Source organism: Oncorhynchus mykiss, chromosome 8, assembly GCF_057628025.1.
Source record: "Oncorhynchus mykiss isolate SJ-2025 chromosome 8, ASM5762802v1, whole genome shotgun sequence".
Taxonomy (NCBI): Eukaryota; Metazoa; Chordata; class Actinopteri; order Salmoniformes; family Salmonidae; genus Oncorhynchus; species Oncorhynchus mykiss.
In genome coordinates this window covers 40,648,130-40,674,165 of record NC_143029.1, presented here as the reverse complement: position 1 = coordinate 40,674,165, position 26,036 = coordinate 40,648,130, and the positions used below count along the sequence as shown (strand labels likewise).

Genomic DNA, 26,036 nt, shown 5'->3' with positions numbered 1-26,036 from the left:
TTCCCCTTAAGAGGCATTAGAAAAAGACAAAAAGGATCCATGAAACACATTTTCTGTGTCATCCTGGTTGACACATGCTCAGGTGAAACAAAAGTAAACTTTTTTCAATGCTGAAATTGTTTATATATTATTTATATATTATTATATTATATATTATTTCAATTCCTTTCTGAATTGAAAAGTAATCCAATAAGTAATCATGTAATTTTTCAAAAGTATCTAATCTGACTACAATATTTTTGCTGATAATGTAACTGATTACATGTATTAAATTACTCCCCAACCTTGCTTGTGGGTTATTATGGCTGCGCATGTAATTAACTTTCAGATCGCACACAACACCAACTAGTGTTATTGGCTCATTTGTTTCCGTCCAAGGAATATTGGCCACTCATGGTCTTGAATTTTGCCTGCAATAAAAGAAAGATGCGATTCGATTATCTGCCCCGAATTGCACCGGTGGGAGGAGTTTGTACGGGTGAAAAGTGATTGCATTCGTTTTGGGACATGGTTGCCTCCCGGGCGTGAGCCAGGTGCACATCTCTGGAGTAGGATTCTGTTTTTTTCCAAATACAAAAGTGATTGCTTTATCTGCCTTCATAATGAACACCAGTTTGAAAATTCGAACATAAAATATGCCTCGTTGACAACATGACCGAGCATCGCAGATTACTGTTCGATTTGAGGACTCTTTTGCCCGTCACGTCACAGGCCAAACACATGTGCACGACGGCTCAGCTTAATCGAACTCCCTCAGACAACGACCAATAGAGAATTATATCCTGAAAGGTTTATACAATTAATTTCATTGATTAAATATTTAGATCACTCATCTATTGAAAACATAGGAGTGACTTCTGTCATCATAATATTTAACTAAACCATGACGTTTATTATATGTTTGTTCACGTTAATATTACAGAGTGAATACTTTACTTTTAGGACATTTCCGGTAGTGTAGTGCTTTCACAACTTCCAAGATGGCGGCCACCTTCGTTTCGTACTGGAGCGATTCAGATAATGAGACCAAATCTCATGTTAATCCCGAAAAGGTTGACCCCGATGCTCTGGCACATCTTCAACCGTTGAAATCTGGCAAAACAATGTCACTGTCTGTCCTCAATTCAGCTCCTGAGGTCGCCGTAAAGGTACGCGAGATAGCTAGGCATAGTATTAGCCGGCTGCTAATGTAGCTAACGTTAGCTTGTGACAAAACAACTATATGTAACGTTAACTTAATAGTTACTTAGCTAGCTACACTACATGGACCATTGAAAGTAAAGTCACTAATTTAGCTAACGTTAGTCGATAATAATTTGATGCTGACGCGTAACACTAAGTAGCTAAAAGGGGTTCAGTAATGTCTTTAGCTGGTCAGGCGGGAAAATGTTAACTGTCTTTAGCTTGCTAGCTAACGTTAGATAGCCAACTTGCTGTTAACGATAACTTGAAGAACGTTGTGATTATGGTGGCCTATAGGGCGATACTTTGGCCTACACGAGTTTTGCGATTTCAGGTGTCACCCATACTGATCAGCCAACAGTCCGTCAAACGGGAGCGAACGCATCTCAATTCAAAGACTGTTTAATTATGGTACACAACGTTTGAGGGAAGCTTGTTTTGTTCTGAACGTGACGGTTTTGTCGTCACCCAAGGTAACAACGTTTAATGAACTGAACGCAACACAGGATAGAAGTGGGACAGCTAACTTCAATCCCCTTTAACTTAAGTGTCTTCATAGTTTGATGATTGATCAGAATGGTCAGCAGTATAAAACCTGTCATGTTTCTTCACTCCAACAGGAGGCTGTGGAGACTGGCGTACATCTGGACCCCTCTCTCAAAGAGGTCACCTACAACCCCACATATGAAACCATGTTTGCGCCAGAGGTAAAATTGAGACATTTTAGTCAAGTAAACTGCCTTACTTCATTCTGACTGTACCTACCTAAGATGTTCATCATTAGGATATTCACGTTGCACCCCTTCTAGTTTGGTCCTGTCAACCCATATAAAAGTAAACGGATGGCTGCACCCAGGAATATGCTGTCTGGCTATGCAGAGCCTGCTCACGTCAATAACTTTATGTTTGAACAGCAGAGGAGGACCTTCTCCACCTTTGGTAAATATACCTTATTCACACCCCAGTCATTGTCTATGATAGAATGTATAGCTGTGACGAGATCAGCCTTCCTTTCACCTTGAATCTAAAGGTTTAGGGGACTGTAGCGTCTTAGTTATTTTTTTCACTTGTTATTCGCCGTTGCTTTCAGGCTATGCTCTGGATCCGTTTGTGGATACAAGCCAAAACTCCTCCAGTAGCTACATCGGTGCAGTGGACGAGGCAGAGAAAAAGAAAGGTAATTTCCTGCTCATTTTGTTTTGCTTGTGGTGGATACCCCGTGTAGGTGACATCATCCTACGTCATACTTCCGGCGTCATGCCACGATTCTCTTGAATGGGCTTCAAGAATATATAATAAAATTCATGAAAACGTGGTTATTTAACATATATCAGCTTCATATTTGTTTTTGTGTGTTGATTCAGTCATACCCGATGTCTGTTATCAAAATATTTGACACAGTAAGACATCAACGGAAGTTAGGAAAGTCTGCTTTGGACCACATCCCCTGCTGCTTTGGTAGCATGTCGGAGCGTGTCTGCTTGAGCTGAGGACTTACAGGACGGTAAGAACCTGTTAATAGGCTGTTTGATGTTTTATATTATTTTACACACATTTGTTTTTACTGAACATTGCCCGCCAATACTTTTGAAAAATGCTATCCCTCCCGAAAAAAATATCTGCTGGCAAGCTGTCATAAGATTTGCAGTTTGTGTGTAGATTTTCGGCTTCTTGCTTCTTCTTGGCTGTCAAAAACGTTGAAACATGGCACTTGGAAACAAGTATGCAATTTAATATACAGTTTTATCTTAAATAGCCGTGTTTTCATGTTCTCATTCTTAGCCACAAAACAAGGAATACGGAAGTAAAATTGACGCGTGTATATTGCTAGCCGGTAAGGAGAATGTTTTGAAACGCAATGGAAAGCCGTTGAAATGTATAGTGTAGTCATTGCTTTCTATAACAGTCATTGAAAGAAAGAGAAGAAAATGACAGTTTCTCTTGTTTCTCCTCTCGTAGGATTGACTGTGTTTGAGGTTGGCCCAAAGAAGACTGACAAGAGGAAAAAGGTGCAAGGAGGTGAAGCGAATGACATTGACATTGACAATTACCTCGGGCCCTGGGCGAAATACGTGGATGAAAAGGACGGTGCCAAACCATCAGAGGTAATCAATGAATCAAACAATATTATGTAAAGCTCAAACAAAATGTGGATGTTTGAATTATACAGCAGCAGTGTGATTATTTGGACTTAACTGCTTTTCCTCATAGAAAGATATTGTCTGATTCAGACCGAATGTTTTCTGCTGATTGGTCTGTAGGTGGAACAGAAGGAGCTGGACGAGATCACAGCCAAGAGGCAGAAGAAGGGAAGGAACGAGGAAGAGGCTCCGGCGGCGGAGAAGACCATTCTCCATGGTAACTAACACTCATCTCGCCATTACTACTTACATAACTGAACTGATCAGCACTCACTCAAATAAAAAGAGAATGAGATGTCGACCATTATGTAGTAAGTTCTCAATGTCTTACTGTTTATCTACTGTGTCTCCAGTCAAAGATGCGTACGACTACCAGGGGAGGTCATACCTCCACGTACCCCAAGACGTGGGCATCAACCGGCGTACTGCAGACATCCCAGACAAGTGTTACCTGCCCAAGAAACAGATCCACGTCTGGTCTGGACACACCAAGGTAGGGTGTGTGTGTTAGCTAGGATGGCATACTGTGTACTTTGAAATACACTCATTGGGTTATTTACAGAGACGGGAAATGTGAGCGAGCGAGAAAGAAAGTGCTTGTGCAGCAGAAGTAGTGTTGTGGAGATGTGATCAGGCCTTTGGTTCTGCCTGTATGCAGAGAGGGGGCCGGATCACTCGGGTCTAAAATGAGCAGGGCTTCAATCTCACTTACACAGGAGCCAGTTGCAGACTGAAAAGCAAGAGCGATGAATACAAATGCAGCATGCTAGTGGGTTTGTGGATGGAGGGATGGATGAGAGGAGAGACAGACGGGTAGATGGTTAATAGCGAGTTTAGACACATTGTCTGGAAACGCCATTGTGATTTGAGTAAAATATCCTGCATGGCAGATGCAGTGAGCAACATGTCTTGGCACAAATCAGTGTGCAGCAAGGCATGCTTGCCTGTTTTATGTCTCTAGCCTTAGAATTCAAGAAGGATTTCATCTCTTTCTGCTGTGCTGCTAGCCATAGGGCAGGCGATTGGGCCCTACGCAAACAGCATGGGTCACGGTCCGTTCCAAAAAAGTAACCGCACAAATGCATGTCGAAAACAATGCTGCGTTTGTGTAAAGTGTGGAGTGTCCTTTAGTCTAATCTCACACACACGTACACCCACTGAACTGTCTATGATTAGGGGGACAGTGTTGTCCCAAGACAAGTTGTTAGTGGTTATTATCATATATGCAAACACACAGGGTTGGGGCACCCTGAAGTTTGGGTTCACTATCTAAGATGTGCCAAATAAATTATCTCCAGCTCAGGGCTCCAGCTATGCATTTGGTTTGCTAAGTGGATGGCTTGCAACATCAAGCTTCTTGGTTACAGCAGAGACAATCAATCCCCTCCTGGATCAAGATCCCTGCTCCCTAAATGTGTTTTGTGTGTAAATCATTATTCCATTTTTTTTTGCTTTTTGAAAGAAAGGGCGCCTCTTGTGTGCACTTCCAGTAATACCCTATACCCCAATATGAGAAGAAATGTTATGACAATCTTGAGACCGCCCAAACCTACTTTTCAGAGGTTGAGTGAGGGAACACTCATCGGTCACTCAGTTGCATCCAAAGATATTGGCATCCTTGCACTTTTCCAGAGTAATTACCTATTTCTTATAAAAAATAATTTGAAATTGGGACACCGCTGGTCTCCACAACTTATTGGCTTTTCAACATTGCACAAGCAATTACATTTTGTACACTTAAGTTTACAAATTTAGTTTAGAAAATAAAGACAAATGTAATGAACAGAATTATTGGTACCCCGGAGCTAGTACTTGATTGCAAGGACTTTGACCAAGATGACTGCAGACAAACACTTCTTCTAGCCATCAATCAGCTTGCTGCACTTTTCTACTAGCAGTTTGGCCCACTCTTCAGCAGCAATTCTGAGAGGTGCCCTCCACCAACTGAAGTGTTGAGATCTCACCTCGCATTATTCAACCTCCCATATTAGATTGTCCTGTGTTCTTTTCAACAGTAGGGATGCAACGGTACAGTGGGCCCACAGTTCGGTATGTATCACGGTTTGTGGGCTACGGTAACGGTACAGTTTCGCTATCTTTATTTAAGAAAAAAACATAGAAACACATCACCCTTTAAACAATGAATAGGGCAGCAAATCTTTGGCTATGAATACTCCCATTGTTTTTGTTATTTCTTTGTGTTTTTCTGAATTTGTCGCAAATTGCTGTTGGAAGGCAGCAGTGAGAGATTGTTGTTTTCGCTAAGGAGTGGAATCTCCTTGCTCCACCTGCAAGGGATACGGCCGGGTGACGGCGACGTAAATGACACATCATGTTAGTGTTTTCACTCGAGTAGCCTAGGGTGGCAAAAGCAATGCTTGCAGACTGTACTTTGTTTACGGTCTTACCCTCGTCGTCGTATTGAACTCTGAATCCAAAATGTTCCCCCACAGCGGATTTGAAAGACTGCAGTGCCTCTTCAAATTTGCTTCTCTCTGTCTCGCTAGTGCTCGCCATTGTCACGTCGGGGCTGGGAGAATATTTGTTTTTAGGTTCCCCTCGCTTCACGGGGCCCCTTTTTAGGGAGGTTTCCTACTGAGATGTCATTACAAATCGTCCATTGGTTGTTTAAGGGGGGGTGGGGTTGAGGTCACTTCAGTTGCTACATTTTGAGACATTGCTGTGGAGTAAAGTTTGTCAGCCCTCAGGAGCCCCCTAACGGCCCCAAGCAGTTGCCTGCCTTGCCTGTTCATAAGCTGCACGTCTGTGGACCTGAATGTACAACGTGCGTGTAGTCTGCATCGCAATCGACACGTTTTGGAAATGATAGGAAAATGACAGGCATATCATAATTCCGCGGGTTCACGTGTGTATTGAACCGTTTGGGGAGTACCGAACGGTTCGACAACATATTGTGTACCGTTGCATCCCTAGTAAACACAGCACTGATCTGTATTGCTAAAGAGCTGTAGTTTTGTGTCATTGGTCCACAGAACATTTCCACTAGGATTTAGGCTTGTTTTGGTGGGTTTTTGAGAATTTCAATCAGTCATTCTTGTCTCCTTCTGCAGTGGTATCTTCTTATGTTTACAAACGACCAGATGACGCATTCAAAGAAAATAACCCCATCCCCCATTGGGAGTGAAATGTTCAACCCAGTGTCCAAAAACTGTCTCTTTGTTGAAGGTTGTGGCCAGGGAATAGTTTGGATCTGAATCCCATCCACAACCTATGGCGAGAGCTGAAAACAGCAGCCAGCAAGCTCATTGCTGGCTACAAGAAGCATTTTTCAGGAGTTATCTTAGCCAAAGGCTATGTAACCAAGTACTAGCTCTGGGGTGCCCATTCATTTATCCATGCCACTTGTCTTTTATTTCTACATTTAAAATTGTAAGTGTGAAGACAGTCTTTGATTTATTTGTGAAGAAATGGGCAATTATTTGAACGTGCAAGGGTGCCAGTATATTTGGGTGCAAATGTATGTAAGAGCAATACCATACACAACTGCATGCTCAAAGACAGGCAGATTAATCATCTATTATGTCCCCACGTTAACCTCTTTCTCTCTCATTCTCTCTCTCTCTAGGGGGTCAGTGCTATCCGTCTGTTTCCTGTGTCAGGTCACCTGCTGCTCTCCTGCTCTATGGACTGTAAGGTCAAGGTAAGGAACACTCTTGCCATCCAAGTCCTCACTGAGGACCCAAAATCTGTTAGATTAAGCTAGAGATGTCTTTTTTTTGCGTTGGATGCGTTTCAATCCGTCGCATGTCTGCATCTGCGGTGAAAGGTGTGCAAACGGTTTGGCCTACATAGACTATTATGACCCCTCTCTGGAAGGATAACACTCTCACGAACATGGTGGTCTCCGGTTTGCTCTACGACCCCCACACGCGTCTTGGGACTCGTCTGATGTCGGTACAGCCGATCTGTCAACTGTAGCGTCCTAACAGTTTGGTCTACACACTCACCTTTGTCTCACCTTTCCACAAACAGGTACATGTCGGTGGTTTTGCTCTAGGACACTCACAGGCCTCACAAGACTTGTCTGGTGGTCCCCCGGGACAAGTTGAATTGTTTTATGGAAGTACTGTAAATGTGGAGACAGTTTAGTGCCAAAAATAAGAGGTTAAATGCATGTATAAATTTTTTTTTTAAATACAACATTTTTCTTACTTTAAAAATGTTGGGGTACAATCTGTTGTTCCATGTAGTGAATCAGTTATTCAATGTGTTTGCTTGGCCTACTAGCAGTAAGCCAAAATATATTTGGTTAAAATAATGTTATAATACACTGCTCAAAAAAATAAAGGAAACACTAAAATAACACATCCTAGATCTGAATGAATGAAATATTCTTATTAAATACTTGTTTCTTTACATAGTTGAATGTGCTGACAACAAAATCACACAAAAATTATCAATGGAAATCAAATTTATCAACCCATGGCGGTCTGGATTTGAAGTCACACTCAAAATTAAAGTGGAAAACCACACTACAGGCTGATCCAACTTTGATGTAATGTCCTTAAAACAAGTCAAAATGAGCCTCAGTATTGTGTGTGGCCTCCACGTGCCTGTATGACCTCCCTACAACGCCTGGGTATGCTCCTGATGAGGTGGCGGATGGTCTCCTGAGGGATCTCCTCCCAGACCTGGACTAAAGCATCCGCCAACTCCTGGACTGTCTGTGGTGCAACGTGGCGTTGGTGGATGGAGCGAGACATGATGTTCCAGATGTGCTTATTTGGATTCAGGTCTGGGGAACGGGCGGGGCAGTCCATAGCATCAATGCCTTCCTCTTGCAGGAACTGCTGACACACTCCAGCCACATGACGTCTAGCATTGTCTTGCATTAGGAGGAACCCAGGGCCAACCGCACCAGCGGCGAGCACATGGAGGGCTGTGCGGCCCCCCAAAGAAATGCCACCCCACACCATGACTGACCCACCGCCATGCTGGAGGATGTTGCAGGCAGCAGAACGTTCTCCACGGCATCTCCAGAGTCTGTCACGTGCTCAGTGTGAACCTGCTTTCACCTGTGAAGAGCACAGGGCGCCAGTGGCGAATTTGCCAATCTTGGTGTTCTCTGGCAAATGCCAAACGTCCTGCACGGTGTTGGGCTGTAAGCACAACCCCCACCTGTGGACGTCGGGCCCTCATACCACCCTCATGGAGTCTGTTTCTGACCGTTTGAGCAGACACATGCACATCTGTGGCCTGCTGGAGGTCATTTTGCAGGCAGTCTCCTCCTGCTCCTCCTTGCACAAAGGCGGAGGTAGCGGTCCTGCTGCTGAGTTGTGGGCCTCCTCCTCGTCTCCTGATGTACTGGCCTGTCTCCTGGTAGCGCCTCCATGCTCTGGACACTACACTGACAGACACAGGAAACCTTCTTGCCACAGCTCGCATTGATGTGCCATCCTGGATGAGTTGCACTACCTGAGCCACTTGTGTGGGTTGTAGACTCCGTCTCATGCTACCACTAGAGTGAAAGCACCGCCAGCATTCAAAAGTGACCAAAACATCAGCCAGGAAGCATAGGAACTGAGAAGTGGTCTGTGGTCACCACCTGCAGAACCACTCCTTTATTGGGGGTGTCTTGCTAATTGCCTATAATTTCCACCTGTTGTCTATTCCATTTGCACAACAGCATGTGAAATGTATTGTCAATCAGTGTTGCTTCCTAAGTGGACAGTTTGATTTCACAGAAGTGTGATTGACTTGGAGTTACATTGTTTAAGTGTTCCCTTTATTTTTTTTGAGCAGTGTATATTTTGTTATACTTCAAGGGGTCTTAGAATTCTAAATGAAATAGTAAAATGATCCTTAAATGGAATTGTTTTAGCTTAGTAGAACCCCCACCTACCTGGTTTAGACAGGGCTTAGACTCTTATGGGTGATTAACAACTCAGTCAGATCTTCAATTTTTCCTGTCCTCATCTCCCCTTTCCTGGCCAGATATATATATATATATATATATATATATATATATTTTAATGGTGTCTCTCTAAGGCAAACCAACGTGTTTTTGGAGAAGGAGCATCTTCTCTTCCCCTCTGTTCTCTCACTCTTCCATCTGTCCCGTTCTCTCTCCCATGGCTTAGATGAGTCATTCTATCCTATGGATTTAGATGTAAAGATGGCTCTGTTCTGTCAAAAGGTCTCTGGGCCCCTGACTCCTCGCTTGTTTGTGTGTCTGGTAGAACCAGGGACCAGTGACATCTCATTACCCTGTTTCCCACTATTCCAGAACTCTGTTGCGGCGGACCGTTAATTCAGCATTAATACATTCATGGAATGTGAGCTGACACTGTTGGGGGAGGGGGGGGGGGTGTGTGTAAGATGTGGAGTAGATTCAAGAGGGAGCGCTAAGTGAACATTAATGGAACATAAGCTTTCCGCTGAGTGTTGATGATAGGTTTAGAGTAGACCGAGGCACGGAGCTAAGAATTGCATGCAGGTCACTCCCCATCCCTCCCTCCCGTGGACAGGCTGGGCTGTCAGAGTAGATTGTTTTCCTTCGGCTGTGGTTCTGCCTGTCGGCTCCCTCAAACACCATGTATAATTCAACAGCCCTGGGTAGATAGGGGGAGGGGTGTATAGAGGGCAAGAAATGGAGAGATGAAGAGTGCGTGTGTTTCAGGAATGGAGCTTCAGAGAGCGCAGTAGGCTTATTTCAGAGTAGCACGCGAGCTAACTAAAGTGCTAACGTCTGTGTAATGGTGATGTCTAGCTTGGGTGTGTGTGTTTTGCCCTACCTTACAACACATCTGAAGCCAGGTCTGTACAGTGCCTGTGGGGTTAGGAGTCTGTGCTCTTACAGTAATGAGAGGCCTGGTTAGAGCGTGGACAGACGGCTAGCCTCGACGGGAACCTGTTATTGCCGTTGTAGGCTTTCTTAACAAGAGGGGCGCCTGAGGGGGGAGAGAGAGACCAGCGGCACCAGACGTTACTTAACATGACTCTATAGATACGCACACACATACAGTTGAAGTCGGAAGTTTACATACACTTAGGTTGGAGTCATTAAAACTTGTTTTTCAACCACCACAAATTTCTTGTTAATCTATAGTTTAGGCTAATCGGTTAGGACATCTACTTTGTGCATGACACAAGTAATTTTTCCAACAATTGTTTGCAAATCGATTATTTCACTTGTAATTCACTGTATCACAATTCCAGTAGGTCAGAAATTGCATACACTAAGTTGACTGTGCCTTTTAAACAGCTTGGAAAATTTCAGAAAATTACGTCATGGCTTTAGAAGCATCTGATAGGCTAATTGACATCATTTGAGTCAATTGGAGGTGTATCTGTGGATGTATTTCAAGGCCTACCTTCAAACTCAGTGCCTCTTTGGTTGACATCATGGGAAAATCAAAAGAAATCAGCCAAGACCTCAGAAAACATTGTAGACCTCCACAAGTCTGGATCATCCTTGGGAGCAATTTCCAAACGCCTGAAGGTACCACGTTCATCTGTACAAACAATAGTACGCAAGTATAAACACCATGGTGCAAAAGTGCAAATCAATCCCAGAACAACAGCAAAGGACCTTGTGAAAATGCTGGAGGAAACAGGTACGAAAGTATCTATATCCACAGTAAAACGAGTCCTATATCGACATAACCTGAAAGGCCGCTCAGCAAGGAAGAAGCCACTGCTCCTAAACCGCCATTAAAAAAAAGCCAGACTACGGTTTGCAACTGCACATTGGGACAAAGATTGTACTTTTTGGAGAAATGTCCTCTGGTTTGATGAAACAAAAATGGAACTGTTTGGCCATAATGACCATTGTTATTTTTGGAGGAAAAGGTTATGCTTGCAAGACGAAGAACACCATCCCAACCATGAAGCACGGGGGTGGAAGCATCATGTTGTGGGGGTGCTTTGCTGCAGGACGGACTGGTGCAGGAGGAAGGGGCCAAAATTCACCCAACTTATTGTGGGAAGCTTGTGGAAGGCTACCCAAAATGTTAGCTCAAGTTAAACAATTTAAAGGCAATGCTACCAAATACTAATTGAGTGTATGTAAACTTCTAACCCACTGGGAATGTGATGAAATAAATAAAAGCTGAAATAAATCATTATCTCTACTATTATTCTGACATTTCACATTCTTAAAATAAAGTGGTGATCCTTACTGACCTAAGACAGGGAATTTTTCATATGATTAATAGTCAGGAATTGTGAAAAACTGAGTTTAAATGTATTTGGCTAAGGTGTATGTAAACTTCTGACTTCAACTCTAAACAGATGGGAGGGAGAGTGTGAGAAGGAGGGATAGACTTAGGAAGGAGTGGAGACCAGGGGGATGAGTTAAGGGAAAGTGGGGTATTGTAGAGCGCTTCTCACTCCATGTCCCCTTTATGCTTAAGCTTGTTTTTCTTCCTTGATGCACCCTCCCCCTCTCCCCACCCACCTCTTCTCTCTGACCATCAGTTCCACTTTGGCTTTCAATCTCTTTCTTACCCTTTTTTTCTCTGTCTGTGAGTACATATTCCACCTATGAATGTGATTTGAAAGGCAGTCTGATCAGGGTCTTGGACAGAATAACAGTGTCTGTGTCTCTCCCCCCAGGCCACAGTAAAGCAGTGCGGGATATCTGCTTTAACAACACTGGGTCTCAGTACATGAGTGCAGCCTACGACCGCTACCTCAAACTCTGGGACACCGAGACAGGTCGGTTCAGTCGTGGTGACCATGATAGAATTGCCACAAATGTTCCACCATATCTGGGGACTGTCATTGAACAGAACAGTCGTGGCAATGATAGAAATGGCACAAATAAGAGCTTTCACAAATTACTTGACATTCAGAGAAGCATGTCAGTTCTGTTTAGCACAATTCTATGAGAATGTTCCATAATGTTGTGCCCTGCTGAAGGTGGCCAGCATGGTTGAACATTCAGATAGAAGTATGTTGTGTAGATCTGTGTACTACCATTGGGACCAGGGAGAGTCTCTGCTCTCCCAGTAGAGGGCAGTAGAGAGACTCATCTGACACTTGTTGTTCTGTAGAACCACTGACTTGTCATAGCGCCTTGTGTACGAGTCAACAAGCTGTATGGTTAGGGGACATTTTAATTTACATTCAGTCAACTTGTGTTGATTAATTGAAAATGCCACATTATTAATGAGAATTCATCAACTGTATTGAGCATGTTGGTTTTGACAAATCTGGTTGAATTGCCATAATGCCACCGGGAAGTTATGGCTGGGTGTTTCTGCTTTATAATGATGACAATGTGTGTTGCAGACAATCTGTGTGGGTTCCTGTCGCGTAGTAAACTGTCTTTCCACAGGCCAGTGTATCTCCCGCTTCACCAACAGAAAGGTGCCATACTGCGTCAAGTTCAACCCAGATGAAGACAAGCAGAATCTGTTTGTGGCTGGCATGTCTGATAAGATGATTGTTCAGGTACTGTCATGACACACATGCTACCTAGAGGCTGGTGGCAATACGAGAGAGAGAGAGAGAGCGAGAGATCTGTGAAAGACAACAACCTACTAGGCAGAGTCCCCTCGCTGGAAAAGCAATTCACTCTTTAAACAGACAATCTCTCTCCCTCTCTATTTTTGAATCATTTTGTCACCTTATTAAACTGTAATATTGGTGTGTTGGTCTATGACAGGAGTGTTGTGTAATTTATTGTTCACATTACCGGTGTGCGTTTAACCTGTTTCAATATCTATTAATTGATCTCTTCTCTCTATCCTGTGCATCCTCCCCCAGTGGGACGTGAGGACAGGAGAGGTGGTTCAGGAGTATGACCGTCACCTGGGAGCGGTCAACACCATCACATTTGTGGATGAGAACCGCCGTTTCGTCAGCACATCTGACGACAAGTCCCTCCGCGTGTGGGAGTGGTAAGTGACGAACAAGAGACTGCCGAGCTTGTCTGCACCGACCCTACCGTAGCTTTTAAGCTTGTGTGTATTGGCTGACGGCCTGAATCAGCGCCGTTAGTTATGAGATGGAGATGATTCAACAACATTGTTGATGAGTAGCATCACTCTTGGTATTATACTTCATTTGCATAATGTAGCTTGCTGGTACATTGGAGCCAACAGCTTGTCCTGACAGTGTTCTAGATGCCTCTCTGCAAACTGAACTCATTGCCAAAGAGCGTTTCACAAGTAATAAAGTGTAAATGAGAGTGGAGGAGGAATGTGTGTGGTTGAATTGGGTTAGGGTGCTGCTATGGGTGGCAGGTCATGGGAAGTTCATTACTGTTGAAGTCCTCGAAGTCCCCTCTTCTAGTGACGTGCCTAGCTTGTAATGTCAGGGTCTTACATAACTGCTCTTGTTCTGCTCTCATGTTTACTTATTTGCTCATGACGTGTTTAGATTTTTATCAAAAACAAATACTAAAAGGGCTTACACCAGCGGTGTCAAACTAATTTTGTCCCGGGTCGGTATTCGGTCTTCAACGATGTCCAAAGGGCCGTACTTAAAATGTGTTATTTCCATGCCGTCCAATTTAAAATAAATAACAATAGTCCTCTGTCCATTTTTTTAATTATTTTTTGTTGATGCTCCCTGAGTGTAGTGATTATTAGTGAGCGGGACAGTCAAGAAACTGTATGAATGTAGGGCCGTTGACTGCACAGCACAGGAGGTTGGTGGCATCTTAATTAGGGCTCGTGGTAATGACGAGCGGAATTTGTGGAATGGTATCTCCATATGTTTGATGCCATACCATTTGCAACGTCCCGGCCGTTCTCCCCTCCTCAGCCTCCTGTGGTTCACAGTGATAATTACCAAGCTAGACAGTCAATGTATGAATACATGTCCATTATTATTTCTACACATTTTCCATTTGGTTTTAGTCATTTTAAAGTACATATAGTTCCCCTTTTTTATTTTTTTTAAACCAACCGTGGGCCAGATTGGACCCCCTCGCGAGCCAGATCCAGCCCGCAGGCCATATGTTTGACACCTTGTTTTAGACATTCATGTTCTGTCTTTCCACTCAACTGCCAATCACAAAGCTCGCCGAGAACGACTTGCAAATTAGCTTGGTTCCCATGGTGATAAACAAACGCTGGTGTGATTACCGCTAAGATGATAAATATTTAAGACCCGATGACGGCTGGGCATTTCACAACGATTCTTAGAGGGAACACAGATTCCACTAAATACCTATTTTTCAATCAGTTGTGAATCTTTCTGCAATATCCGATTGGCGTGTGTGTTTAAGCTGTAGGATTGACTGGTAGGAAGAGGGTGCCAGGTGTGGGTTTAGTAGTGGAGTCTGTGGAGGGAGTAGGTTTGGTTGGTGAGAAGGGAGTGATATGCACTCTTGGACAGCCCAATTCTGATCTTTTTCCACTAATTGGTCTTTTGACCAACCAGGTCAGCTCTTTTGACAATAATTGGGCAAAAGATCAGTTGGGCTGCCTGTGTAAACGCAGCCTATGTGCGCGAAGGGCTTGAGTGCACATCCACCGTTTGGGTCTCTGCTGTAGTTTTGATAGTTGATTGGAGACATTGTACTTGCACTTGTTATCTTTCACAATAGAATGTGCTTGTTAGGGTAGAGTGTGAAACATGCACAGTCTTTTGGCTTTGCAATCCACTCAAATCTCACACTCAGGATCCTCTCAGGGGCTTTGGGAGTGTAGTGGAGGTGCGAGAGAGGTTTGTTATGGTGGAGAGAAGAACCCGTGCCAACGAAAGGCTTTACTGCCCCCACTCTGTCTCCCCTGGATACCACCTGGCTGGCTCTGGACTCCCCCTCTCCCCAGCTCAGCTGAATTAGGCAGAAATAAACATGGAGTCACATCACTGACATGTTGGTAAGTTGTGTGAATTTGGGAAATATGGGGATTTGGAATGAGACAGGAATGAGTCCTTGTTTACACACAGGCATATCACAAACTCTACCACCCCCTTGGCTCCTTTTGTGGACAACACACCCACAGAGTGAAGAGCTCTCTTGGGGCTGGCTGTCAGTAGTTGAGGTATATTTGTTGCAGATGTAGAGATGGGCTGGGGACGATTTAGAATCAATACAGTGTACCTCACTATGCCAGCAAGGGGTATCAAGTCCTTATTATAAACACATCATTTACACACACAGAGAGTTACTGCCAACTTTCCCCCGGTGGCTACAGACTCTGCACCCCCTATGGATCAATTCCATTAGACACTGTAGAGGGTAAGATATAAACCAGGGGCCCTTTTGATCCAAGTGTCACAGGAGTGCTGATTTTAGGATATGTTTTGTCTTGTAAATCACAATGAATTCGATTACATGGACAAGGGGACCTGATCATAGATCAGCAGTCCTACTCTGAGTGAAGCTGTTAATGTAGATTAGGACTGACTGGGGAAAGTTAGGGTCTTCAGGAACACAACTTCACCTGACGGTTTATGAGCTTTATTAACAAAACAAACTGGGAGGAAATAGCGGCAGTCCACTACAAACTGGTGGTGTTGTTCCTATCCTTGTTCTTTTTCTCTCCTAGCTCTATCCGTCTCTTTCCCAGCAATGCAGACACATTGAGAGCAGGGTTATTTTTGGAGCTCTGAGAGGAGATTTCATGTGTTTCGCTTGTGTTCAGAGACTTAGTTTGGCCTGACTTCTCTGCTGTTGACGTCAGCCAGCACTCCGCTCAGGGGGCCATTTTGGGTTGCGTGTGTATCTGCACATGCTCTACATTTTGTCTTGTTTAATCCTACGACCGACTCCATGTACATGTTATGTTGATAAGGTGTTGTATTCAGGATCATAGACAGTTATTTTTCTGTAGTTCCCCCTGGTTTGAAAATGCCTGTCCCTTTCCTTCTGTTCCGGGTTTGTTGGGTGGAGATAGGCCTAGCTGGTGTTTTATAGGATAGAACTGTGCAGCACTGCTACTCTAAACCACAACCACTTGTTGTCTGAGAGAGAGGGGGGACGGAGGGATGGAAGAGGGAGCGAGACAGATGGCCTCAGTCCATATAGACAGCCTCCCACTGAGTGAGCAGTCTCAAGCCCGACCAAATCCAACCTTTTTTCCCCCTTCCCTTTATTGAAGTTGCCAAAGAGTCTGTCATTGAAATCAGACCCTAGTCACTGTTGCTTCCTAGGGTCGGGCTTTCGAGACTACTGAGTGAGGGGAGAGGAGGATCAAGTCAACACGCACACACGATGTTAGTCACAGTCATAGACAATCTGCAGGCTGCCACAGGGGTTGGTGTCTGTCACGCAGGCAGCCAGGTGGGACAGGACCAGGTAGTTGGTTGATGCTGGGCAGACCCAAGAACAACATACCTCCATTTGACTCTAAAATTCTGAGAGTGGAGGGTTGAGAAAGGGAGAGCACGAGGACAGAGAGGGAAAGTGTAGATTTAATTGGATGCTAACGTTTAAGCAAACTTTTATTTTAGTATTTTTATTTATTTATTTAACTAGGCAATTCAGTTAACCTCTGGGATAGGCAAGACGCTTGCGTCCCTCTTGGCCAATAGCCAGGGAAAATGCAGAGCGCCAAATCAAATCAAACTTTCATTAAATCACACATGTAAGATACCAAATTAAAGCTACACTCGTTGTGAATCCAGCCAACATGTCAGATTTCAAAAAGGCTTTTAAGCGAAGCGTAAAATGCTATTATCTGCTGATAGCACAACAGTAAACAAAGAGAGTAGCATATTTCAACCCTGCAGGCGTGACACAAAACGCAGAAATAAAATATTAATCATGCCTTACCTTTGACAAGCTTCTTTTGTTGGTACGCCAATATGTCCCATAAACATCACAAATGGTCCCTTTGTTCAATTAATTCCGTCGATATATATCCAAAATGTCAATTTATTTGCCGTGTTTGATCCAGAAAAACACAGCTTCCAACTTGCGCAACGTCACTACAAAATATCTCAAAAGTTACCTGTAAACTTTGCCAAAACATTTCAAACTACTTTTGTCATACAACTTGAGGTATTTTTAAATGTTAATAATCGATCAAATTGAAGACGGGATGATCTAAGTTCAATACAGGAAGAAACCAACTGACGCTACTTTTTCAGTCATGTGCCTCTCAAAAAGTCCACTTCGAGTGAGACTCATTCAAGATGGCCGTACTTCTTCATTACACAAAGGAATAACCTCAACCAATTTCCAAAGACTGGTGGAACTGCAAACAAGTGCCTTAGAAATCTGGTTTCCCAATGAAAACTCATTGAATATTTTATTTTTTATTTCACCTTTATTTAACCAGATAGGCTAGTTGAGAACAAGTTCTCATTTGCAACTGCGACCTGGCCAAGATAAAGCATAGCAGTTTGAACAGACAACACAGAGTTACACATGGAGTAAACAATTAACAAGTCAATAACACAGTAGAAAAAAAGGAGAGTCTATATACATTGTGTGCAAATAAATGATCAGATGGTCATGTACAGGTAGAGATATTGGTGTGCAAAAGAGCAGAAAAATAAATAAATATAAACAGTATGGGGATGAGGTAGGTAAAAATGGGTGGGCTATTTACCGATAGACTATGTACAGCTGCAGCGATCGGTTAGCTGCTCAGATAGCAGATGTTTGAAGTTGGTGAGGGAGATAAAAGTCTCCAACTTCAGCGATTTTTGCAATTCGTTCCAGTCACAGGCAGCAGAGAACTGGAACGAAAGGCGGCCAAATGAGGTGTTGGCTTTAGGGATGATCAGTGAGATACACCTGCTGGAGCGTGTGCTACGGGTGGGTGTTGCCATGGTGACCAGTGAACTGAGATAAGGCGGAGCTTTACCTAGCATGGACTTGTAGATGACCTGGAGCTAGTGGGTCTGGCGACGAATATGTAGCGAGGGCCAGCCGACTAGAGCATACAGGTCCCAGTGGTGGGTGGTATAAGGTGCTTTAGTGACAAAACGGATGGCACTGTGTTAAACTGCATCCAGTTTGCTGAGTCGAGTGTTGGAAGCAATTTTGTAGATGACATCGCCGAAGTCGAGGATCGGTAGGATAGTCGGTTTTACTAGGGTAAGTTTGGCGGCGTGAGTGAAGGAGGCTTTGTTGCGGAATAGAAAGCCGACTCTAGATTTGATTTTCGATTGGAAATGTTTGATATGAGTCTGGAAGGAGAGTTTACAGTCTAGCCAGACACCTAGGTACTTATAGATGTCCACATATTCAAGGTCTGTATAGACTGTGACCTAAAATTTTAAAAAATCTGAATGGTTAGTCCTCGGGGTTTTGCCTGCTACATAAGTTCTGTTATACTCACAGACATGATTCAAACAGTTTTAGAAACTTCAGAGTGTTTTCTATCCAAATCTACTAATAATATGCATATCTTATATTCTTGGCTTCAGTAGCAGGAAGTTGAAATTGGGCACGCTATTTATCCAAAAGTGAAAATGCTGCCCCCTATCCCAAAGAGGATTTATTAACAAGAAATGTTTGAAAAACAAGTTTTAATGACTCCAACCTAAGTGTATGTAAACTTCCGACTTCAACTGTAGGTATTCCTCTTGTCCAGATGGGATAGGGCAGTGTGATGGTGATTGCATCGTCTGTGGACCTATTGGGGCAGTAAGCAAATTGGAGTGGGTCTAGAGTGTGACAGACAGGGTGGAGGTGATATGATCCTTGACTAGTCTCTCAAAGCACTTCATGATAACAGAATTGAGTGCTACTGGGAGATTAGTCATTTGGTTCAGTTACTTTTGCTTTCTTGGGAACTTGGAACAATGGTGGCCATTTTGAAGAATGTGGGGACAGCAGACTGGGATAGGGAGAGATTGAATATGTCCGTAAACACTCCAGCCATCTGGTTCGAGCATAATCTGAGGACGCGGCTAGGGATGCCGTCTGGGCCGGCAGCCTTGCGAGGGTTTTACTCCCGTCGGCCACGGAGGAGGAGAGCCCACGGTCTTTGTTAACGGCCCGCGTTGGTGGCACTGTATTGTCCTCAAAGCGCGCAAATAAGTTGTTTAATTTGTGGGAGAAAGATGTCAATATCCGCGACGGGCTAGTTTTCTTTTTGTATTCCGTGATTGTCTGTAGACCATGCCACATATGTCTTGTGTCTGAGCCGTTGATTGCCTTACGAATGAAATAACTGCAATGTTTGTATTCGGTCGCCTTGCCATGGTTAAATGTGGTGGTACGTGCTTTCAGTTCTGCAAGAATGCTGCCACCAATCCATGGTTTCTGGTTAGGGAAGGTTTTAATAGTCAGTGGGTACAAAATCTCCTATACACTTCCTTATAAACTCGCTCACCGACTCAGCATATATGACAATGTTATTATCTGAGGCTACCTGGAACATATCACAGTCTACGTGATCAAAGCAATCTTGAAGCGTGGAATCCGATTGGTCAGAACAGTGTTGGACAGACCTAAGCACGGCGCTTCCTGTTTTTAGTTTTTGCCTATAGGAGGGGAGCAACAAAATGGAGTCCTAGTCTGATTTGCCAAAAGGAGGGCAGGGGAGGGCCATGTATGCATCGCTGAAGTTAGAGTAGTAATTGACACGCTCGTGTACAGCAATCAATATGCTCTATAGAATTTATGTAGCCTTGTTCTCAAATTAGCTTTGGTAAAATCCCCAGCTACAATAAATGCAGCCTCAGGATACAGTGCCTTGCGAAAGTATTCGGCCCCCTTGAACTTTGCGACCTTTTGCCACATTTCAGGCTTCAAACAAAGATATAAAACTGTATTTTTTTGTGAAGAATCAACAACAAGTGGGACACAATCATGAAGTGGACCGACATTTATTGGATATTTCAAACTTCTTTAACAAATCAAAAACTGAAAAATTGGGCGTGCAAAATTATTCAGCCCCCTTAAGTTAATACTTTGTAGCGCCACCTTTTGCTGCGATTACAGCTGTAAGTCGCTTGGGGTATGTCTCTATCAGTTTTGCACATCGGGAGACTGATATTTTTTCCCATTCCTCCTTGCAAAACAGCTCAGTGAGGTTGGATGGAGAGCATTTGTGAACAGCAGTTTTCAGTTCTTTCCACAGATTCTCGATTGGATTCAGGTCTGGACTTTGACTTGGCCATTCTAACACCTGGATATGTTTATTTTTGAACCATTCCATTGTAGATTTTGCTTTATGTTTTGGATCATTGTCTTGTTGGAAGACAAATCTCCGTCCCAGTCTCAGGTATTTTGCAGACTCCATCAGGTTTTCTTCCAGAATGGTCCTGTATTTGGCTCCATCCATCTTCCCATCAATTTTAACCATCTTCCCTGTCCCTGCTGAAGAAAAGCAGGCCCAAACCATGATGCTGCCACCACCATGTTTGACAGTGGGGATGGTGTGTTCAGCTGTGTTGCTTTTACGCCAAACATAACTTTTTGCATTGTTGCCAAAAAGTTCAATTTTGGTTTCATCTGACCAGAGCACCTTCTTCCACATGTTTGGTGTGTCTCCCAGGTGGCTTGTGGCAAACTTTAAACGACACTTTTAATGGATATCTTTAAGAAATGGCTTTCTTCTAGCCACTCTTCCATAAAGGCCAGATTTGTGCAATATACGACTGATTGTTGTCCTATGGACAGAGTCTCCCACCTCAGCTGTAGATCTCTGCAGTTCATCCAGAGTGATCATGGGCCTCTTGGCTGCATCTCTGATCAGTCTTCTCCTTGTATGAGCTGAAAGTTTAGACGGACGGCCAGGTCTTGGTAGATTTGCAGTGGTCTGATACTCCTTCCATTTCAATATTATCGCTTGCACAGTGCTCCTTGGGATGTTTAAAGCTTGGGAAATATTTTTGTATCCAAATCCGGCTTTAAACTTCTTCACAACAGTATCTCGGACCTGCCTGGTGTGTTCCTTGTTCTTCATGATGCTCTCTGCGCTTTTAACGGACCTCTGAGACTATCACAGTGCAGGTGCATTTATACGGAGACTTGATTACACACAGGTGGATTGTATTTATCATCATTAGTCATTCAGGTCAACATTGGATCATTCAGAGATCCTCACTGAACTTCTGGAGAGAGTTTGCTGCACTGAAAGTAAAGGGGCTGAATAATTTTGCACGCCCAATTTTTCAGTTTTTGATTTGTAAAAAAAGTTTGAAATATCCAATAAATGTCATTCCACTTCATGATTGTGTCCCACTTGTTGTTGATTCTTCACAAAAAAATACAGTTTTATATCTTTATGTTTGAAGCCTGAAATGTGGCAAAAGGTCGCAAAGTTCAAGGGGGCCGAATACTTTCGCAAGGCACTGTATATGGTTTCCAGTTTGCATGAAGTCCAGTGAAGTTCCTTGATGGTCATCTTGGTATCCGCTTGCGAGGGGATATACACGGCTGTGACGATAACCGTGGCGATTTCTCTTGGGGGAGAATGCGGTCGGCATTTTATTGTGAGGAATTCTAGGTCAGGTGAACAAAAGGACTTGAGTTCCTGTATGTTGTTACAATTACACCATTAGTCGTTAATCATGAAACATACACCCCACCCTTCTTACCGGAGAGATGTTTATTCCTATCGGCGCAATACACTGAAAATCCCATTGGCTGTATGGACTCCCACAGCATGTCCCCAGCTAACCATGTTTCCGTGAAACAGAGTATGTTACAATCCCAGGTATGTCTTTTGGAAAGCAACTCTTGCCCAGATTTTGTTGTCTATGTTAACTAAGGACTGGACATTAGTGAGTAATATACTCGGGAGCGGTGGGTGGTGTGCGCCCATCCGAAGCCTCACTAGAAGACCGCTCCTGCACCCTGTCCAACGGTGGCATTGTTTTGGCCTCTGGAATCATTTCAAATGCCCTGCGAGGTGCAAACAAAGGATCCGCTTTGGGAAAGTCTTATTCCTGGTCGTTGAAGTCTCTCTGATATCCAATAGTTCTTCCTGGTTGTATGTAATGACACTTAAAGTTTTCTGGGCTAACAATGTAATAAATAATGTAAATACTGCACAGTTTCCTACGGACTAGAAGCGGAGCTTCCATCTCAGTTCACCTGGTCTTTGTCTAAGTGGGAGAGGTAAAACAGCAATGGTACGAGCATGTTTTCTAATAGAGAATTTTTTGCTTACCTTTTTTTTTGTAATGTACCTGGAATCAACTCATGTATTTTTGTTAGCAAAGGATTTTGAAGGGTGGAATGTTAAACTTCAGGAAGAGATAGAGAGAAGCCCCAAGCAGGTAATATTGTGTTTATCCAGAAACACAGATCCGTACACTCACCTCTACTTCCCTCTAAAACGAGTCCTTCAGTCAGTGTTTCTGAGGATATCCTGTACTTAGTGCCTAATATACACCCCTCCAGGAGAGAGCTAACCAGGCCACCTACCTCATTTTAGCACAAACCCCCTCACCCTTCCCGTGTTGACCCTACCCTTCCCCGTGCCGCATCGCTCACCCTTATCAGCAGGTACCTTCACTTCTCTTAGTAACCATGGAAACAGCAAGTACCCCCCACCCCCTTCGAGCAGAAACCCAAATTCACACAACCTCTTAGGTGAAATGGAACAGGATACATTTTTAGCAGGGTGCCTAACCTCTCACTCTCCTCCCTTCTCTCCCTTTCTCTCCTCATCCCTCTGGCTCTTAGCTATGTGGTGTCTGGCGATGCGGATGGGAAGCTTAATATCTGGGACTGGAAGACCACCAAGCTCTATCACCGGATCAAGGCCCACGACAAGGTGTGCATCAGCGCCCTGTTGCTGGGACAGACAGATCAAACTCTGGGACTAGAAACGTGGGGGTGCAGAGGGACTCCCTCTCATAATTTAATGGCAGCTGGTATCCAGTCCTGTTTTAACTCAGTGTATATTTCTACACCATCTGAAGAGGGGACACTGGTGGATTGAACTTTGAACTGGTGATGTTGACAAGCAGCTGTATACATTTGAAGTTGGAAGTTTACATAGACTTAGGTTGGAGTCATTAACTTGTTTTTCAACCACTCCACAAATGTCTTGTTAACAAACTATAGTTTTGGCAAGTCGGTTAAGACCTCTACTTTGTGCATGACACAAGTAATTTTTCCAACAATTGTTTACAAGCAGATTATTTCGCTTATAATTCCACTGGGGCCGAAGTTTAAAAGCACAGTCAACTTAGTGTATGTAAACAGATTGAAAAGTTCCAGAAAGTGTCATGGCTTTAGAAGCTTCTGATAGGCTAATTGACATAATTTGAGTCAATTGGGGGTGTACCTGTGTACGTATTTTATGGCCTACCTTCAAACTCATTGCCTCTTTGCTTGACATCATGGGAAAATCAAAAGAAATCAGCCAAGTATGATTCATCCTTGGGAGCAATTTCCAAATGCCTGAAGGTACCACGTTCATGTGTGCAAACAATAGTACGTGAGTATAAACACCATGGGACCACGCAGCCATCATACCGCTCAGGAAGGAGGTGTGTTCTGTCTCTTAGAGATGAATGTATTTTGGTGCGAAAAGTGCAAATCAATCCCAGAACAACAGCATAGGACCTTGTGAATATGCTGGAGGAATCAGGTACAAAAGTATCTATATCCACAGTAAAACGAGTCCTATATCGACATAACCTGAAAGGTCGCTCAGCAAGGAAGAACCCACTGCTCCAAAACCGCCATAGAAAAGCCAGACTACGGTTTGCAACTGCACTTGGGGACAAAGATTGTATGTTTTTGAGAAATGTTTTTTTTTGACAAAAATAGAACTGTTTGGCCATGATGACCATCGTTATGTTTGAAGGTAAAAGGGGGAGGCTTGCAAGCCGAAAAACACCATCCCAACCGTGAAGCGCGGGGGTGGCAGCATCATGTTGTGGGTGTGCTTTGCTGCAGGATAGACTGGTGCACTTCACAAAATAGATGGCATCATGAGGGAGGAAATGATGTCAGGAAGTTAAAGCTTGGTCACAAATGGGTCTTCCAAATGGACAATGACCCCAAGCACACTTCCAAAGTTGTGGCAAAATTGCTTAAGGACAACAAAGTCCAGGTATTCGAGTGGCCATCACAAAGCCCTGACCTCAATCTATCGAACATTTGTGAGCAGAACTGAAAAAGTGTGTGCGAGCAAAGAGGTTCATAACCCTGATTTAGTTACACCAGCTCTGTCAGGAGGAATGGGACAAAATTCACCCAACTTATTGTGGGAAACTTGTGGAAGGCTACCCAAAATGTTTGACCCAAATTAAACAATTTAAAGGCAATGCTACCAAATACTAATTGAGTGTATGTAAACTTCTGACCCACTGGGAATGTGATGAAAGAAAGAAAAGCTGAAATAAATCATTCTCTCTACTATATTTCTGACATTTCACATTTCTTAAAATTAAGTGGTGATCCTAACTGACCTAAGACAGGGAATTTTTACTATGATTAAATGTCAGGAATTGTGAAACACTTAAACTCAGTTTATGAACTGCCAACTTCAACTGTACATACAGAGATAATGATTCACACATACTCACCCACAGTGTATTAGTTGTATTTAGAGGGTTTACACCCTTTTTTAGTTTCATTTTTAATCGGTGATATCAGTATCATCCACACAATACTGTAAAATATGTCTAATTTTTTAAAAATGTATCTTTTTAAGAAAGCACTTGTCCTTGGTCAAGTTGTTTTCATACTTCTGTCATTTGGCTTTGAAGGTCAGATTTTCCATGAAGTTTATTAGGATCCTCTCTCTTTAGTGACAGTTCCCTTTCTCACCATTAAATCCACACAAACCCCTCCCTGAAAAGACAAGTGTTGCCAAGTTGCTATTTCCTCTTGTCTTTATAACCACATCAAAAGATGAGGGGTGTTCATTTTTCAGAATGTTTTCATTTGTAATATGTCAGCCTGAACCTTGTCTGCCATTTTGTAATATTTGTTGACAAAGTAGTTGTACATCTGCAGAGAGTGATTGGGGAAAACAGCAGGAGTCGTTGTGGCGTCTGGATTGAAATGTTCTATTATTTCAATTCTAAGGAGGGAGCGACTCCGTACCGTTCCCTCAAGAAACTGCTCATTTTAAACCTGCAGTTCAGGTAAAATACATACACACGCATAGATTTCATCATCTTTGGGATTGCCTTTAGAATAATCCAGATTCAATATTTGCTTGGTCAAACTCCAGTCTCACTACAAGTTGACATACCTTGTAGTCTTTTCAAACACTATGTCATGTATCGTGTCATGTGTATTGACTGACATAAGACTTGAGTGAGGTGATTCTTCACATTCTTGAGTTCCCGCCCAGCTGTAACCCAGGCAGGGTCAGTCTCTGCGAAGACGGTCTGTCTCTCTTCCTTCTCTGCCTCCTACAGATGCTAATCTCTGGGCTAAATGAGGCATGCTCAGCCTGTCTGACAGCAATGCCCCCCCGCTTCATTTACCCTTTTCTGCAGAAGATCCTGAGGACAATTTGAGGCTATTGTAATGAACAAAAATATAAACACACTATCCTGGAGCTGAAATAAAAGAGCAGAAATTTCCCATATGCTCAAAAAGCTTATTTCTCTCAAATGTTGTGCTCAAATTTGTTTACATCCCTGTTAGTGAGCATTTCTCCTTTGCCAAGATAATCCATCCATGTGGCATATAAAGAAGCGGATTAAAGAGCATGCTCAGTACACAGGTGTACCTTGTGCTGGGGACAGTAAAAGCCCACTCTAAAATGTGCTGGTTTGTCACACAGCACATTGCCACAGACGTCTCAAGTTTTGAGGGAGCAATTGGCATGCAGACTACAGGAATGTACCCTCGAGCTGTTGCCAGAGAGTTGAATGTTAATTTCACAACCATAAGCCTCCAATGTCGTTTTA

General features: G+C 43.3%; 1 protein-coding gene across 1 annotated transcript; it reads left to right on the top strand.

Moving 5' to 3' along the window:
* The first annotated feature begins 685 nt into the window (after window positions 1-685).
* On the top strand, window positions 686-25,722 carry LOC110530919 (pre-mRNA-processing factor 17). Its single transcript, XM_090183047.1, has 13 exons — window positions 686-1,148; window positions 1,803-1,889; window positions 1,992-2,121; window positions 2,273-2,359; window positions 3,142-3,287; window positions 3,444-3,540; window positions 3,677-3,816; window positions 6,910-6,984; window positions 7,317-7,407; window positions 11,901-12,002; window positions 12,625-12,740; window positions 13,056-13,189; window positions 22,840-25,722. Exons 1-13 carry the CDS (start codon window positions 981-983, stop codon window positions 23,096-23,098), a joined length of 1,632 nt encoding a protein of 543 aa, XP_090039173.1. The 5' UTR covers window positions 686-980; the 3' UTR covers window positions 23,099-25,722.
* The last annotated feature ends 314 nt before the right edge of the window (window positions 25,723-26,036 follow it).